General features: G+C 40.0%; 1 protein-coding gene and 1 long non-coding RNA gene across 3 annotated transcripts in view; both read right to left on the bottom strand.

Moving 5' to 3' along the window:
• LOC133125038 (sodium-driven chloride bicarbonate exchanger-like) overlaps window positions 1-1,035 on the bottom strand; it is a 98,049-nt gene extending 97,014 nt beyond the window's left edge. For both annotated transcript variants that reach the window (XM_061236732.1, XM_061236731.1), the window contains exon 1: window positions 901-1,035. In XM_061236732.1, the coding sequence (XP_061092716.1) occupies window positions 901-948 (48 nt within the window). In that variant the 5' untranslated portion in view covers window positions 949-1,035. The remainder of the gene's footprint in view (window positions 1-900) is intronic.
• A 3,631-nt stretch (window positions 1,036-4,666) lies between these two features.
• On the bottom strand, window positions 4,667-13,522 carry LOC133123110 (uncharacterized). The gene is made up of 2 exons (XR_009708198.1): window positions 13,335-13,522; window positions 4,667-6,234 (listed from the first exon to the last, which is right to left on the bottom strand). It is a non-coding gene; the product is annotated as an uncharacterized LOC133123110 (long non-coding RNA).
• Window positions 13,523-19,099: the final 5,577 nt, after the last annotated feature.

The following is a 19,099-nucleotide window of genomic DNA, read 5'->3' as shown; positions in this document are numbered from 1 at the left end:
CAAAGGACACTGTGCTGGGTACTGACGTATGGCCAGGGGACAGGGTGGAGTTCACAGCTTTAGTCAACTTCTACACAAAATCTGTGGGATGCATTTATTTGTGTGCAGTAATTTGCAGCATGTTTTATGACAGGATAAGGATAAGCAGCAGGGTGTACAATAATAGCAAAAAATACTAATACACGTGTGTATATTTATTTACTTATTCCTATTATAAGCTTAACAAAAAGGCGGAAATAAAAGTGTTTGCAGATACTGAATTGTAGATCTTTACAACGTAACGTTTTGGGTACACAAACGTTTACAGGTACAGTATACTATTGCTGACACAAGAGTAACTGATTATCCACATACTTCGATTGTTATGTTCCAGAAACAAGTTCATAATATGTACTGGAACGTTCCCGGGGTATTATTACGACGTAGGAGATGAAAACCAATAAAATATGCAAATGACAGTGAAAGCAGTACGCATAACGAATGAATGTGGGCTTCTCGTGTAGGCTATCTACCGGATACATATGTAAAATGAATAATAATAATTTTAAATATAGGCAACATCGTTTTGAGGCAGTTTTTTCTCAGTTTATCAAACGTGACTTTTTACATGGTCAAGATCAACGTCAAGTATTTGTTTTTCCACAGGTGACAGTAATTAACGCAAATATAGGCAAAGCTACACATAGTCATGACGAACGGTCATTTATTACATCAATACGGACATTTATTTTGTTGATACACGGCGCGTTATTTGTTCTCTGGTTGGAAATGTTTCGCTTATTTATTTTGAAAAACGCCGTTGACGAGCCCACTGCAGCTTGAATTTCTCTCGGCACAAAACCGAAAACAGATATGGACCACAGCGGCAAAGATGTTCAAGTAATGAAATTAGGTTCTTACCGTTGGCAGAAGCGGCTCCATTTGAGCTCCTTGGTCCTTAATGTCCATCTTTCGTTGTTTATCTGCCTATGTTCTTGTGATAATGAGTATCTCGAACAGTGGAGTCGTTATAAATTTCTCATAAACCGGCTCGGTCCTGTCACATGTGGTAAAGCGCCCTGGAGCCTGCCCACATATGATCACTCCTTGCTAGAGCCTACAGTAGCGCATTTCATTAACACGCTCAATCTATGAGCGTAGAATGGATGTTCTCTTGACGAGACGGGCCAAGGAGTGTGTCCAAATACATAATGCAAATTGGAATAGCCTGTACAAATCCCCAGTTTGATGTCAGACGGTCCAACTACATAAAGTTCAGGCGTTCACAACTCATGGTTCAGGTCGACACATTTCGCGGTTGAATTATGAAAAAAATAAAATAAAATGCGTAACGCGCAAGAATGCACACGAACCTCGATATTCGAATTTCTCGACTATATAGTATTTTAAAGTGGTGAGAACCTTTAGGTTATCTGAGCTGAGCCACTTCTCACAAGCTGAATTTGATCGATTGTGATACAGTCATTATATTAAACTACAGGACATGCCTCCTGTAGGCTATTACAATTTTATGAATTATTGTAATACAGGAGGTAATGCCCAACATTATTTATGTCACCTTACTACATTTAATAGAATTAAAGGTTGCTAACATCTAGACAATCAGCTGTTAGCTAGAGTGTCAGCTATATACACTCAGTGAGCACTTTATTAGGTATTTATTAGACTTATTTTTTAGACTTCTACTGCTGTAGCCTATCCACTTAGAGTTATGATGTGTTGTGTGTTCAGAGATGCTCTTCTGCATACCACTGTTGTAATGTGTGGTTATTTGCATTACGTTCCAGTGGATTCATGTGACAATCACTCAGTATATAACTTAAGGTAAAATTAGGTAGCAATTGTCATCACTTTTGCTGCCTAGCTAGCCATCATTTTTCTAGCATGGTTTAAACAGAGAAATAACAGTAGCCTATCTCTGTTGGATTTTGTGTTTAGATAAATATTCCTTCTAATTTCTGTTGCGCTTACTTGAGTGCAAGTTTGCTGGGTGACTATTTCTGATGAGCTTACTTGAGTGCAAGCTTGCTGGGTAACTATGATGGTATAACACATTGGTTTTGACCATGGGTATGCTATCTCCGAAAATTGCAGTTTGTGAGATTAGTGCCGTGCAATCTTAATGGTTCTAGCAAGCTTTAAGCTGTGATGTGTTATAGGTCAACGGTTGCTTCGGCTCGAGTCAGGCCTCCACCTACGCATGATTGGTCGGACTTTACTGAACAGCGGTGTATTAACAAAGCACAAGTTTTGACCTCATATCAGAGCGTCAACCGGTTCAGTATTGTAAGATTAAGAGAGGCTAAAGTAAAATATATATATATATATATATATATATATATATATATATATATATATACAATGAGCTACAAAATCACAATTTCTTAGTGGCTATTCTATTCCCTGTGACTGGGTTCAAGAAAACAAAACTGACTTGGTAAAAAAAAAAATAATAATAAAAAAAACAACGATACTGATGAGAGTGGCAAACAAAACAGTTGAGATATAAATTAGAGAGCTCTGAGGGCTGAAAACATGCAGCAATGTCCATCTAGCTTCTCCCAATGAGGTTTAGCTCTTCCCAATGAGGTCTAGCTCTTCCCAATGAGGTTTAGCAGCTAGCTCTTCCCAATGAGGTTTAGCAGCTAGCTAACATGGGTGTTCCCAACGGAATGCCCATTCCTGTTTTCACTTGTGTAATTTGCTGAGAGAACACATTTTTAAGGACCATAATTCATGTGGGATTTGACAAACCTTTTCACCATTTAACTTGTGAAGGAAATGTCCAAAGGAGTGTTAATGTCAAGGAAAGGAAATACAACTATTTGAGAAGATGCAAATATTACCCCAGACAGAATTTCTGAAGAAATGATTACCTGTACATTTTAGTTGCACTAAGAGATTTCATGACCTTTCTTAAACATTGAATTAGTGACTGATTGGAACAACATTTGTTGTTTTTTTATTCAAACTAACTATAAGAAGAACAAGAAAACATGTACATTTTAATACTGCTGCCACTTTTGAACTCTATTGGGTTCGAAGTAAGGAAAAATTGACATATAGAGTGGAGGCGATATAAGGCAATGTTAAAGACACCAGGGGAGAGAGAAAAATGTAAACCATACAAAGCAAACTAAAAAGTTCCATTATGTTTGTTTGCTTTGTATGGTTTACATTTTTCTCTCTCCCCTGATGTCTTTAACATTGCCTTATATCGCCTTATGCCTTAAATATTTTTATTTTAAATGTGTCTTTTTAAAAATCAATTCATATTCACTATTAATCTTAATTTTACATTAAAAAAATATAAATTGCACTAATTCATTACAAGCAAATGTTGCACTATAATAGCCTTCATATATGTATGACAGCAATAAAAGGTTCAAATTGAATCAAATTGTAACCCCCCACTTGTAAGCAATTATAAACCTATTATCCGTATCATCTCTAGTATATCAAGCCAAGATCGATTCTGCAATGCATAATTTAAGACAAATAAATCCAGTTTGATTATTACTGGCTAATGACAGATACTTCACAGTACAGTTTATACTCAGTCATATGCACTCTTAGGCAGCTGCAGATCATGTCGACTTCTCTGATTACTGATTGTGTAGTCTAGCTGGTGGACTTTGGAGTCAAGTGGAGATTGGCAGCACACTAATGATGATAGACCAACTGATATAATTTCACATTGAAAATTATGACAGGTGTTTTGTGCAGCCCTTGTGCGGCCTCATCTAGAAACAAAAGTCCCATCTGTATAGGCAAAGTTTCAGAAGAACCGATACATTTTGGGCCTGATTTACTAAAAGCTAGCATGTGCAAAACCAATATCATGACGTATGATTAGTCATGGTGTTCTTTTCACACCAACTATTGGTTGTATTATTAGTTTAGCGTTTGTTAAAAGGTCTTAGTAAATCATGCCCTTAATGCGGTAATAACTTCTCAAGTTAAATCTGGGGCTCAAAACTAGATTCAACAGCGACATCTGGTGGTCAGGAAACAAAACAATGAGTAGTGCAACATCAGTGAGGTCAGCTGATTATAAGGTGTAGATATGTGAATGCAAGTTACTCCAAATAAAAAGCTTGACCTATCTATGGTCATTTGTCTGCTATACATTCATTGAGAAACCTTACCTCAACCTTACTTTGAGTTATGTTGATTATACAAGGATGTACACAGCCTACAAGATGTCAAATGTTTAAGAATAATAAAGTGCTCACTGATTGTATGTTAAACCTATACTATTGTTGCACGTTTTCCACTCAACATTTGTTACTTATTGAAACCACCCTGACTATAGGAATGATGAATTGCATTTCACCTCATTCTCCACCCAAGGAACAATTAAGATGAATTGGGCATTGCCAGCTTCAACACAAATGCACGCGCACGTACACACACACACACACACACACACACACACACACAGGGAACACACACACACAGGGAACCTCCCCACACACACACACCCACACAAAATAATAGAAACACCCCAAGAGAAAGGCCTAAAAGTAGCTAAATAAAATTACAAGGGCAGCCACACAGGCAAGTCATATTAAGTTGAATGCCAATTAGCAGTATGCATGAACCATACAAGATCTCCAAGTGGCCAAGTAGTCAGTTCCTGAATTGCAGGCACATTGGTCACAAAAACTGCAAAAATATTTAATGAGGTAAGGACAGTGTCAAATGTTCTGGCGACATATGCCAACCACAAACAAACAGCATCAGCAAATAACAATAGGTATAAGAAGAAGCTCAGAAACAGGGACAGATGGATGCTAAGATAATTTCTCAACACACAAAACAACAAACTTAAGAATGACCACAGAACACCACTCTTCCAAACTTCCAAACACTTAAACTGTTACATGATCTGCTCACCTTGCAAGAAGCACGATTCAGTCAGGAAACAGAGTGCACTCCCCTCACAGTAAAGACTTGACATACATCATGCTTTTACTATTGTCAGGAAATGTGCATCCAAACCTGGCCCAACTGATTGTATGCACTCATGGTTGACTCCCATGGATTTTTTTTAATGGACATGATAAGTGATGTTCTCTCCTCTCTCTCAGATATCCTACACAAATTGAACCACCCAGAGTTTATTCTTTTCAGGGACTTGGACTAGCTGGTGTCGGCCTCGGAACCTTTTAAAGACATATGTAATCCCTTGAATATTACACAACTGATTTCTGCCCCAACTCGACCCAACCCTAAAGTGCTGCAAAATTCCATACTATTGGATATTATTTTGAAAAATTGTCCACACAATTACAAGGCCATTGAGATTGATCATTGTGCAATTGCGTGTATAAACCACATTTTATATTTTAAATACATTTTAAGAACTTTGAAGAGCAAGCTTTTCTGCATGATGTTGATGCTGCTGGGACTACTTTAAGATTACATTTATCTCTATATGTGACAAGCATTCCCCTGTCATAAAGTACAGGATCAGAGGAAGAGATAATCCCTGGTTTTCAGATACCATATCAACCTCACTTTGACAAAGAGATGCTGCATGGGCAAAGACTAGGATATCTAATGCCCCAGCAGATTGCATCTCTTTTAGATCTCTCAGAAATAAGTGATGTTCTATTGATTAGAATTTCAGAATTATATCTGAAAGCAGTCCTTTAAAGCCTGCATAAAAACATGCATGTTATCTCACTGGAATAATGGCCGAAAAAGAAGAAAAAAAGAAACATGACAGAGTGATGTTCTTGTCACTTAAGTAGAATCAAAACAAAATGTACTGGTTCACTTGGTGTAGGGATAACCAATAAAAGAAAAACTGCTGTATGGGAGCAAGTGACAGATTCCGTTAATTCTGAATCTTCTGAACAGAGATGAATATCAGAAGTTAAAAAAAAATTGTTTGCTGTCAAACTGTCTGGTGAGAAGGGAGTTTTGAAATACACTCTCCACTTTGAACACACTGATTGCTAGCGTCATTGGTGATACAGCGCTGTATGGTGTTCTAGCACATGGAGACAGCGACCTCAACATTCACATCGCGCTGGGCCATCGAAAAAACAAATTGACAGTACAAATCACTTTCGTTGTAAACAAATTTGACAAATGTAAATAAATTTGACAGACAACTCAGCGGAGTTGCCCAGTCCCGTGGTCACCCAGGAGGAGCAGGGAACGTCTAGACCCCCTTTGGCGCGCCGGGAGCGAAGGGTGTTGACTGACGCAGTTCTACAAAATCTGCAAGACACACAATAATTGAAATTTAGGACAAGCTGACAGACATTTGCAATGTATTAATGGAAATAAATGAGTCACTGAAACAAATTGCTGCCTGTGCAACCCAAATGGTTCATAAAAACCAATATTTTACGCTTCAGTTGAGTCATTGTGATAACCATCCATCCATCCATCCATTATCTGAACCCGCTTATCCTGATCAGGGTCGCAGGGGGGCTGGAGCCTATCCCAGCATACATTGGGCGAAAGGCAGGAATACACCCTGGACAGGTCGCCAGTCCATCACAGGGCACACACACCATTCACTCACACACTCATACCTACGGGCAATTTAGACTCTCCAATCAGCCTAACCTGCATGTCTTTGGACTGTGGGAGGAAACCGGAGTACCCGGAGGAAACCCACGCAGACACGGGGAGAACATGCAAACTCCGCACAGAGAGGCCCCGGCCGACGGGGATTCGAGCCCAGGACCTCCTTGCTGTGAGGCAGCAGTGCTACCCACTGCACCATCCGTGCCGCCTGTGATAACCATGCTACAAAATAAATCAGATTTTCTTTGTTTTACGTTTTTTAAAGGTAGCTTAAGACCTTGCAAGGGTAGATTTACTTAAAACTTATAACTGATCCTAGCTCTAGCCTAAATTCCTGCAGTGTTTGGAGGTGGATGCTCTGGTCTGGCATGGAGCTGTCAGGGGTTCCTGCAGCGGGATGCCATGTTTGATGGCCAAGTTACGGAGCACACTGTAAGCCATGATAAGGCGGCAAACATTTTCATGCCGGTACTGCAGTGTGCCTCCCATGCCAGACAAGAAAAGTCATCGACCTTTCAGCAGGTCAATTACGAGCTCTACAGTGGCTCTTGTGCAAGCCTGTGCCCAGTTATAATTGCGCTCCTGTTCGGTCGTTGGGTTGGTCAGAGGGGCCATGAGCCATGCCTTCAGTGGATAACCCTGATCACCTGCAGGTAAGAGATATATCGTAATTACATTGATATATGAGGACCCTGCACTTTATATCTGCCCTTTAACCACATAGTCCGTGAGCCAGGGGGTGTGGTAATTCCCACTTGGAGGGAAGATGTCTCATAGTGATTTTTTGGATGGTCTATATCTCTAGTATTAGAAAATATGGTAGCATTGAGCCAATGGTATCTGCTGTATATGCTATCACTTGTTTTCTCATCCCTCCATCATTAACTGTTTCATGTTTACTCGTACAAAAACAAAGCAGAATGTAATGAAGTCATACTGGGCACTTTATTAGGAACACTATACTAATACTGGGTATGGCCCCCCTTTGCCTCAAAACAGCCACATTTTTTGTGGCATGGATTCCATAAGATGTTGAAAACATTCCTTTGAGATTCTGTTCCATGTTGACACTAATGCATCACACAATTTCTGCAGATTTGTCAGCAGCACATTCATGCTGTGAATCTCCTGTTACAGTTCTATTGGATTAAATGAATGATGGATGACAGACATTATGGAGGGCACTGTAGATTCCAATGCAGGTCCCCAAAAATTCCATCAATTTTAAATTCTTCTCATGAAGAGTTTTTTCTGCTGATATAAATATCAAACATAATTTCAAAGCTTATCATGTTCTTTCAACTTACACCACTGTTGGTGGCACCAGTTGTGAAGTGAATGGTTATTAAGCCTCATCTAGAGGCATTCCTAAAATTGCATCCTTATTACATCACAAGAGGTGAAATGTCATGTTCTGTTGAGTTTAGGGTACCAAAAATAACACTGTGGGATAGACAGGATTGTAAGCTTTACATCCATAAACATGTATGTCCTTGCTTAGCTGTTTTTATATGAGTTTTAATTGAAAACTGATTTAAAAAATTAGGAAAAAAAAGAATGATGGAGGGATGAAAAAACGAGTGATAGCACATCCATTGCTACCAGAAAGCTACCATTGCCGCAATGCTATCATACATTTTCTAATACTTGGGACAGAGACCATCCAAAAAATCACTAAGAGACATCCTCCCTCCAAGTGGGCATGATGGCCAAAATGTGAGGGTCTGGCTCATGATCTATAGAAATATTTCTTCTTGATTTGGTTCTGTACTCATTTTAATTCTAATTTTAGATTCGTAATCAAACAATTGACTTGTGGATTGGACAATGGAATTGTTCCCTGCTTGGTATGATCAACTGTAAGTCCCTTTGGATAAAAGCGTCAGCTAAATAACAAACTATTATTATTTATTATTCTCAGAAGTTCTGTGTAGAGCAATGGTCAAAGATCCTTCTTAAAGTGTTCCCAAACCTTTCATCTTTGCTAGGGGTGTTTCCACAAAGTATTAAACCAGGGGTGCCAATAATTGTGAAGCCTGTTTTTTGGAGAAGACCAAATGAGACCAAATGAGTCTGGTTTAGCCAGACCCTGATGTAGCTAAGGGGGAGTATGTAAGGCAGAAACTATATGGGTTGACCCATGCCTATCAACACACAAGTGGAACTGGACCTTCTGTCACTTGTTTATTAATAATACAAATATATGACATGATATTGGTGATAAAACAGCTCTTCCATGAAAGCAGAAGCGATATTAAATATAACTATTTTTCCCATTGGCTACATTCACTTCCTTCATTGAGCATTTCCATCTCAGTAGGCCACTTGTATTACTACAGAATGTTAGAAAATGTGTCTTGTGGCTAAGAGCATTGCATTGTGGTAGTAAGCTTTGAGATTGCCTTGGCAGAGAGAACACTACATCTCTTTTTGAATGTATTGATTCCATTATCTAAATCGAGAATACTGTGGAAACAAACAAGCTGGCAAATAAATACCATCTGCTTCAAGGAATCAACGCCGTTTCTCTCTTCTCTCAGTGGAGTTACCTCAGAATTCGACTAGGCATCACCACGTTCTGAACCTGGAGTTTCTACGCCAGTTAAATTCTCGGACTGTCTTCACCAAATCCAATCTTTGTTTGCGTTCATGTTCTACCTCCACATCAGTTAGGAGGCCAACCTAAATCACCTGTAGAACAGAGGTATGTCCTGCTGCCTGACATCACAGCAGCAAGTGCCAAAACTAAAATAAAAAAGGGGGAAACAAGGAATGCCTGTGTGTATAATTCCTAGTCAATAACAATATAAATCATATAAATAACACTGTTTCAGAGATTAAGCTTGTCGGGGGCTATAATTTTGAGGGAATTAATGGGAATGAATGAATTGTACTGCTAGGTGTAATGCTCATTGCCTTAATCTGTTTCTTGTTGACACTGTCAAAACAGTCACAGAAAGGCTTATTTTCTCTTGTGCAAAAACTATACATGTTTATGTCTGGGTCTCACTACAGTGGCTCAACAAGCAAAAAGAAATGTATGATGGGGCACCAATAGAATTGCAAAAGCTAAGTGCCACAAGGTGGACCTGTCAACACAAGGTTAGTCATACTATTCTTGATAGACTGCATGCTGTTGTCTGTGTCCTTGGAGAAATAGATGAAGAAAATAGTGGTGATAGGTTAGTTGAAGCATGAGGCCTGCTAGCTCTAATGGACCTGCAGTTCATAGGACTTCTGGTCACTCTGACTCTGGCTTTTTGGTGAGGCAAGATGCCTTTCTTATGCTCTCCAGTCTCCAAATTTTTAGATTTAGGTTTAGCTGTGTATTTAGTTGGAGCTCTTGTGCAGACTCTCAAACACTGTAGGGATGAAACCTACTTTGAAGAGCTCTGGAACCAAATAGTACATACTTCTGAACAATGCAATATCAACACAGAACCATCAATGCAAAACAAAAGGCAGGAGGGACATAGTGTGATGTCTGAAATAGGTGGGTGTCCTGAGCAGAATGAGGACACTTTTTGTGTAGGGATATTTTACCCTGTCCTTGATAATATGCTCATTGAGAACGACAGACAGTTCTCTAAACTAAACTGTGAAGTAATGAAGGGTATTCAAGCCTTAAATGTCACATATGCTACATTTTGTGATGACTAAGCTCAGTTTTCCTTTGCATCTATTTATGAATGCAACATTGAGGACCTCAGACATGAATTACACCCATTAAAAAGAATCCAAGAGAGGAAAATCCAAGCAGGCATAGAGAAAGTCTGTAGCATAGTTGACCTCACAAAATTCATTGAGCTGTATCATGTGGTGTTTCATGAACTCGTGAATTTGCAAAAGAGCGGTCACCATACCTGTCAATACAGCTGTATGCGAAAGGAGATTTCATTACTCAATCTCATTAGTCTAGACAAGCCAAGTCCCTTGACTTGGATGAATTTGCTAATTAGTTTTGCCTTAAATCATAGCAGCCGCAAAATACTACTTTTGCAAGTTTGTTTGACATAAGTGTCTTACGCGTAATTATCTTAAGAAATTGTAATTAACTTATGAGCTTTATCACCAGTTAAAAAAGCATAACTTTAACAGCCGTTCAAGATTTTAGTTTTTTATCAATTGAGGGTTACATAAAAAAAGCGTATTATACATTATATATATCATATATCCTCATGGTGTACTTCTACATGGCAGTCACTGTTGCCTGCATAAGCATATGATAAGAGTGAGTGATCAAAAAATGGACTATTTGGCCTACAGCGACTTGCCATGCAGAAAGTCGCTTGCACTTGTAAGTCGCTTTGGATTAAAGCGTCTGCCAAATGACTAAAATGTAAATGTAGAAAAAATAATTAACAAGACATTAGTTTCTGGGCCACCCCAATGTCAGTAATGGTCTCATCCTGGTACCCATATAAATATTGCTTCCCCACTGTCGGCAGAACACTGTTATCTCCATAGATGTGGTCTTGATAACTACACAGGCTACACACTAATTTGGTATCTCCAATTGGGTCCAAACATTCACATTTCACATTGTATATATTGGTTCTATATTAGTTCTTAATGGAATTCACTAAACACTATAGCTAAAAAATTGTAATGCTGAAAATGTTGCCTAGAAATTTGATCAAATCAGAACATGCACTGTGTTATAAGATCCTGACCAATCAGCTGTATCATTTAATATAAAATGTGGATAATATTTATCGCTACAACAACAGCATTTTATTTCCAACATGCAGAGGTTTACATTAGCTAGCCTAGGTATTTACCTACTGCCTACTAAGCCAATTTTAACCAGTTTAACTGGGAAAGCTATAGCTACCCAGGTAACATGGAATTCAAACTAGCAAACTATTGAGGATAAGGATTAGCTGAGGTTATATTAAATGATAAGATAAAACCTACATGTAATAAGCAAGCAAGCTAGCAACAGCAAACTCAAAAGCAAGAAAATATTTCCACTTTTATTTGTTAACCTAGCTACCTGTGGGCTACCAAAAAAAACGGTCAGGTTTTCATGAAAAGAAGCATTGTATAGTACTTGCAGAGTTGAAATTAAAAGACCACTATCTAATTTTAGCTGGGGCGCTGATATATTTTTTTCTGCAATACCACTGTTGTATAAATTGGACTTGAAGTGTAAGCTGACATGGCATAGCTGTTTGCTCTGCCATCTTGTTCCAGTCTGTGGCTGCATTCCATTATCTTTCACTCCACCCTCCTTTACTCCACTCTCCCACTACCACTCCTCCACTCCAGTAGAAGTATGTGGAGCAAAGGAGTGGAGTTAACGAGCGGAGCAAAGGAGCAAATGAGGGGGAGTGAAGAACCTACCATCGGGACAAGATTTTTGGCTTCACCGTCATCAAAGTCGACATCCTGTGTTGAGGAAATAGCCCTATCATAATCATTATTCCACACATATTCCCATAGCCAATTACAGATCTGATATGTGGTCTGGCCATTTAAAGATACAAAATTGCTTGTAAGTTGCATGGTAGGCTACAATCACCTGTAAAAACACGAATCTGACATTGCGGTTTACCTCAAGACACTAATTAATATTGTCCCTGTTCTCTTTCTGTAATCTTGTCAGATGTTACACCTGCGTCTCATTACCTGTTCTCTATTTTCACACCTGTTCATCATTTCAGCTAATTTCATCTGTGTATATATTCCCCCCGTTTTCCTTTATCCTTTGCCAGATTGTAATGTGTGTTTGCAATTCTTTCCAGCGTTTTTTTTCTACCTGTCTGTTCTGTGTATTGACCAGTTTCTTGTACCCCAATCACCGCCTCTTGCTTTATTCTTCTGCTTGAGTTTTTATCTGCTGCCACCGGATTGATTGGGCTTTCGCTTTACAAGTTTTGGCTTACGTTCTGTACCTCTGCCTGTTCTGGTTGCCTTCCTGTGTACAAACTTTTGCCAGTGACCCCGACCACAAGCCTGCTTACCTCTGATATTCCAGTTTGCCAGCTGCTCAGCCCACGACAACTGTGTCCGATTATTCTATTTAATTTTGCACTCTGCCAGCCTCTGCAGGCTAGAACCATGAAGCGCATATGGCGCATTCTATCATGGCTCATCTCACCAGATTCAAGATTAACTCACCACAATTATGACAAATAATTCTCCTTCTATGTTATGATGTTACCACATGTTCCTGTGGTTCAGGGCTGACCCTGGCTACTATGTTATAACCCACAGATTGAGTAGGCCCAAGGGACTATCACAGTCTGGAGGCCTGGCTCTCATGTTTCCTGCCTCTATTCTGCTTCTGGCTCGTCTACTCCTGTTCTGCCCACTGAGGAGGCACCCTCTGACCTGTCCAATGTGCTGTCCATGTACTACAAAAAGTCCCGAGCCAGCTCCTTACCACCTCACCATTTTACTCCTGTGCCATCATCCTGCAACCGGCCACTACAACCAGAGGTGGCCTTTTTTCCCTGTCTGCACTTGACCACAAGCAATAGAGAAGTATATCAGCGTTATTAACCTTCACGAGTCCCTCGTCCTCACCCACTGGGGCAGGGTTAGTTTTTGTGGCGACAACAAACAAATACCTGCACCATCGCATTGATTACCGGGGATTAAAAGACATCAAAGTTAAGAATCACTACCCCATACCACTCATCTCTTCTGCGTTCTCCTTGCTCCAGAATTGCAAGTTCTTTACTAAACTGGACTTTAGTAATGCTTGCCACCTGGTAAGTATAAGAGAGGGGAACGAGTGGAAGACTGCCTTCAACACCCCAAGCGGACAATATGAGTACCTGGTGATGCCATTCGAGCTCACAGACGTTCCAGCTGCGTTCCAGAATGTGATGAACAATGTCCTGAGGGACATGATCTCCAAGTTTCTGCTTGTGTATCTGGATGACATCTTAATCTTCTCCTCCTCTCAAGAAGAACATGTACAACACATCCGACAAGTCCTGTGACTCCTATTAGAGCAGGGGTGTCAAACTGAATCCCCAGGGGGCTGCAGTGTCTGCGGGTTTTTGTGGTTTCCTTCAATCAGCTGCCAATTAAGGCCAATTAAGGCCTTGAGAACAAGGTGTGTGGATACTTTAACCAATCAATGACTTGAATGAACCCAGAACACCCCAAAAACCAGCAGACACTACGGCCCTCCAGGACTGGAGTTTGACACCTGTGTATTAGAGAATCAGCTACTCATCGGAGCAGAAAAGTGGGAGTTCCACTGGTCTGCAGTTCAGTTTATGGGATTTGTGGTTTCCCGAGGCCAATTGGAAATGGACCACGGCAGTCGCAAGCTGGCCATCACCTGTCAACCACAAAGAACTACACCGGTAACGTCTAGATTTTGTACTGGTCTCAAGAAGCCAAAAAGGCTGTACTCAATCCAGCTTTCACCCCAGACCAATGGCCAGACTGAGGAGCATGAAACAGGAGCTGGGGAAAATGCTGCGCTGTGTGGTGGAGAAGTCTCCCATGTCCTGGGTAAACTTGCTCCCCTGGATTGAGTACACCAATAATTCTGTGGCTGTCTCCACCATGGGACTGTCTCCTTTTGCGTGCTGCTATTGTTTTGCAATATTCAGTGTTAAAACTATTATTTCCCACTGTAACATAGGCAACAAATTTATTGGTATGAAATATGTCATTTGGAAACGGTTGCTTGAATAAAGTTTACATAGGCAACTTAAATAATTGTAGCTGCCGTGATTATTTAGTCATGCTGGTTTTATGTACAAACAGATATATAAACCCACTTCCCTGTTTTAAATTGCCGAGTTTGTTTGTCGGATAAGAGCCACAAAAACAAACTGACATTTAGCATTTAGCATTTTGGGTATGATGATATGTGTGACAATAACGACACAAAAATTTGGCTAAATATTTTGCATAATTGCGGGAATTCAAGTTCCTTGCCATCTCCCCTTTCTGGTCCTGGACAGTTCCAGATTTTGCGGGTTGGGTTTTTAAAGTATGTGGGCATGAACATGAACTCATGCAGAAATATGAAAAGACTTCCACCTACCTGGCGCATGCATCGTAGTACACTAAGGTGGGTAAGTGGAGGAGGGTGGAGTCGAGGTAGTTTTGTTCGTACATTCCGAAAATGGGGCGGTGGAGAGAGGGAGTCCACAAAGATCGATTTCCGGGGGACAGCGTGGAGGAGGGTGGGAGTAGTAGTATGGGTGGTCGTATGCACCTTCTGGCTAATGGGACACACCCTGTATCTTTATACATACTGTGTAAGCCATCTCGCACATGTGTGTTTTAACAAGGTATGTAAGTCAATCGATAATAGAAATGAATGTAATGAACTCAAGGGTTCCAATTGTATTTATATGGTCACACTAGTACACCATACTGTCCTCTAGGGTCCTCATCACACTTGTCTCTGTGTTCGATCTGCACTTTGTTGTGTGTCGCTCTGGATAAGAGTGTCTGCTAAATGCGTGTAATGTAACGTAGTTGAGAATGTAAAAATGTAAGACTTTGGTTGGTTCGATTGAATCATTAATAATGCACACTTTACACATGTTTGAAAATTAAAATAATTGTATTCTTTTTTAGTTTACAGTATATTTATCAAGGTTGCCAATAATTCTGGGGCCCACAGTATATAAACAGGATATGTTGAATTTGCAGAATTATTCTGACCACATAACACTGGTGACAGAGGTTGATGCCCCAAATTTTTACCTTAATTTTTTTGCTTCATTTTTACCTCTTACCATTTTTTGTTATCTCCTACAACAGAGTTTCCCCATCCTGATACATCCTGTTACCGGGAAAGCGTAATTCGTAATGGTCCTATTTGACTTTTATAAAACAGGAGTCAGACTAATTTAAACCTAATTTCCAAGAAAGAAGCATGCAACAAAAGGCAGAGAAAAGCATGAATGAACACAAGCCTGTTGCACTGTCAAACTCACGCAATAATTCTGTAGATATTACGTCTACTGAAATGGGTCCATGTCCAGAGTAGCTGGGTTCTGCTATAAATATATTCCATAATTAGCTTGGGCTGAATAATGGGATAATTGCACTTATTTCTGAAGAGTAAAGACAATTACTGTTGTTCTTTATCCCTTAAACACAATTTGAAGAATCCATCCATCCATCCATCCATTATCTTAACCCGCTTATCCTGAACAGGGGGGCTGGAGCCTATCCCAGCATACATTTGGCGAAAGGCAGGAACACACCCTAGACCAGGGGTCACCAACCCTGGTCCTGGAGAGCTACTGGGTCTGCTGGTTTTTGTTTTCACCTTAGAAACAGCACCCTGTTAAGACCCAGGTAACCAGGTGAGGTGAGTTAGCTGTGTAATCATCTGCTCTAATTGATTAATTAAGTGCAGAGTAACAGCAAAAACCAGCAGACCCAGTAGCTCTCCAGGACAAAGGGTTGGTGACCTCTGCCCTAGACAGGTCGGTAGTCCATCGCAGGGCACACACCCCATTCACTCACACACTCATACCCATGGGCAATTTAGACTCTCCAATCAGCCTAACCTGCATGTCTTTGGTCTGTGGGAGAAAACCGGAGTACCCGGAGGAAACCCACGCGAACACGGGGAGGCCCCGGCCGACCGAGATTCAAACCCAGGACCTCCTTGCTGTGAAGCAGCAGTGCTACCCACTGCACCAGCCTGGCAAGTTCATTTTTGTTTTATCCTTAAAATAAGCAACAAATATTGATCAAGGATACTTGTATAATCAACTGACTTAATTGATCATTTGAATTAAGCCACAAAAACAATAAAATGGTGCATCTCTCAAAGACCAGTGCTGGGGAGACTGACCAGACATTTCTTCTTCATATGACCAAACCTATCCTTCCAGGCAGGATTTCTAAATTCCTATAAATGCTCAATTCGGTGTTTGTCATTCCATAGACCACGGGTCGGCAACAGTGGTCCTGGAGAGCCGCTGGGTGTGCTGGCTTTCGTTGTTACTTGGCATTAATTGTTCAATGAAAGCCGTTGATTACACAGTTAACTCACCTCACCTGGTTTCTTGGGTCTATTGAAGACAAAAGCCAGCACACCCTGCGGCTCTCCAGGACCAGGGTTGCTGACCCCTGCCATAGACCATGGTATGTCCATACTTATCCAGGCTTTTATTATAGCCCAACACTAACACACCTGATTCTGCACTGACACCAGCTCTTTTCTTAGACGCCCCTGCCAGAGACCATATATAAACAAACAAATAGCCTAGTACTATGCTCATAATGCCCACGTGCCACTGTTCTCTTTTTATGAAATCCAATATATGATCATCATAATTTAAAACATATCTTTCCTAAAACTGTCAACAGAAGAATAACAAGAAATGCCTTTCCTGAATCTGACCTCAGAAACCTTCAACGTGTATTTCAATCCCTATCCTCAAGGTGTCACTGTAGGCATTGTAAATGCTGCAGCGAGTCAAAGAACCTGACCAATAATGATGAAAGCCCAACTGAAGCTAAGCCCAGAATGCTCAAATCTGGTAATGTCACTGGATTTTCATTTCTCAAGCAGGGACTGTTTTCAACCTGCTCCAGGTGAGTGCATTCTGTGGTCAATCAGTGACCAACTAATGTCACCAATCAGTGACAAGTAATCAATAGGAGCGCAGTTCATCAATTGAATCTGGTGCCCTAGCGCTTAAGGTGTAAGGTACCACAATGTGTCGATTGCTTAACAACTGCCTTCAGAAATTATTGTAATTAAGATTGAACTACGTGTTAATAAGAGAACTTAGAAATAACTCACAGCCCTATACAAAAGGAAGCTCACAGATAATAATATTTTCGAGAAAAAATTATTTATAAATGATAATATAAATTATAATACGCTAATACAGGAAACCAAATGACTCAGCTGATTTTTTTCAGTGTTACCGGGTGATTTCAGTATGGTTGACAGATATATGGTCGCCTGCCTGTTCTGTGATCTAGAAATCAGTGGCAGCGGGTGAGCTAAAAACTCGGGAAGCCAAACCTTTCCTTTAAACGAATCATTGTTCTCAGCCTGTTTTCAATTAGTTTCCTCGAGTAACAAGCGCGCCGACGAGCGCACGTAAATGGCAAACTACACACAGTTCCTTCACATGGTGTTTGGGAGATAAATAATAAACAATTAGGAAATAATCTTCTTTAATCGCTTGTTACTGACGGTAGACCTATAGATAGGCTGAAAATTGATAGGGCCCGCCCCCCGATCTTCCTTGATTATTGATTGTATACAAAACACAATCAGATTGAGGCCTCCCCAATTAAGCAGTTTTACAAGACCTAATACATTTATTTTGATTTGCTTTGCAAAATTGTGCAGCCTATATTTTATCACGTTATTTGCAAATGTATGTGGACCTCTTCCTTCTATTAATTGCTATTAATTGTACATTTCTGCAATGCATAGATTTTAAAAAAGAAATAAGATTGGTATATCTTTTTCGTCAAGTGTAGTGATAAAAACACATTTAACTGATAAATTGACTACATTGAATCTATCCTTTAATCCCCTAACACGTGATGTAAAGAACCTGTGTCTTACTTGCCTATTGGTTCATGGAATCGTCGGCACACTTGTTAATCAAGAAAACTTCATGAAAACAGTTTGAGATCAGTGATCAGTTTAAAGGAAAGGTTTTGGCTTTCCAAATTTTCAGCTCGACACCCGTCACGACTGATAGAAGCCACCACACCCAATTGTGAATGCCAACCTAGGTAGTTCTGGTCCATCAAGTTATGTGCAGGCCCAACCGCATGAATACAGTTGGCTACTTCTGATAGGCTGTTGCCTTGACACAAGTTAGAACATGCAACACACTGTCATATGCTCTCGGATATAGTGAACAAGAACTGTGCGCATTTAGTTTCATGCTGCTACACTTATCGCAATGACAAAATAATCAACAGCCTACTACTGCCATTAGCCGTATTTCTTTCTGTCACACTTTTATGCCAATAATATATTTAATCTAATACACTTTTTCAAATGGCTTTGAAAAAGTCAAGTGATTACGACTGGATATGGCATTAGCCCTATCACGTGTTCAGAACACACACAAAAATGTTTGTCACCATATCCAGGAAAAGAGACGGTCAAAACGGGGACAGTTCTGTGTAAAACACGTTAAATATCAATAAAGTATACATAGCCTACTGAATAACGTTAATATAAATTTTATCGGAGATACAAGTACAATCAAGTGCAGCAATGACCGCAAGGTGGCAGTGCAGTACAGTACACATTCTGTTCATGACTGGAGATAAAAAATCCTCAGCCTAATGGCTTCCATGAGTTCATGAAAAACAGTCTTCAGGACAGTTCAGGAGAAGTAAAAAATACTGTGAACTTCACCATGAGCCAAATACCAGTTAGATGTATGTTATCTGGTTGACATCATGCTTACATACACATTTCCTATTTAAATGTCAATCATGATGATCACGGCGAGCTATACATATTTCCTAACCGCTTAAGGGGAATAATATTATATATAGATTTATCACCATATTGCACTTTAGTGTAATTCTGTGGGTGGAATGGGAGGGGAGGTTCTCATAA

The sequence above is a fragment of the Conger conger genome, chromosome 3, assembly GCF_963514075.1.
Source record: "Conger conger chromosome 3, fConCon1.1, whole genome shotgun sequence".
In the NCBI taxonomy this organism is placed as follows: domain Eukaryota; kingdom Metazoa; phylum Chordata; class Actinopteri; order Anguilliformes; family Congridae; genus Conger; species Conger conger.
This window is presented reverse-complemented; position numbering and strand designations above follow the sequence as displayed.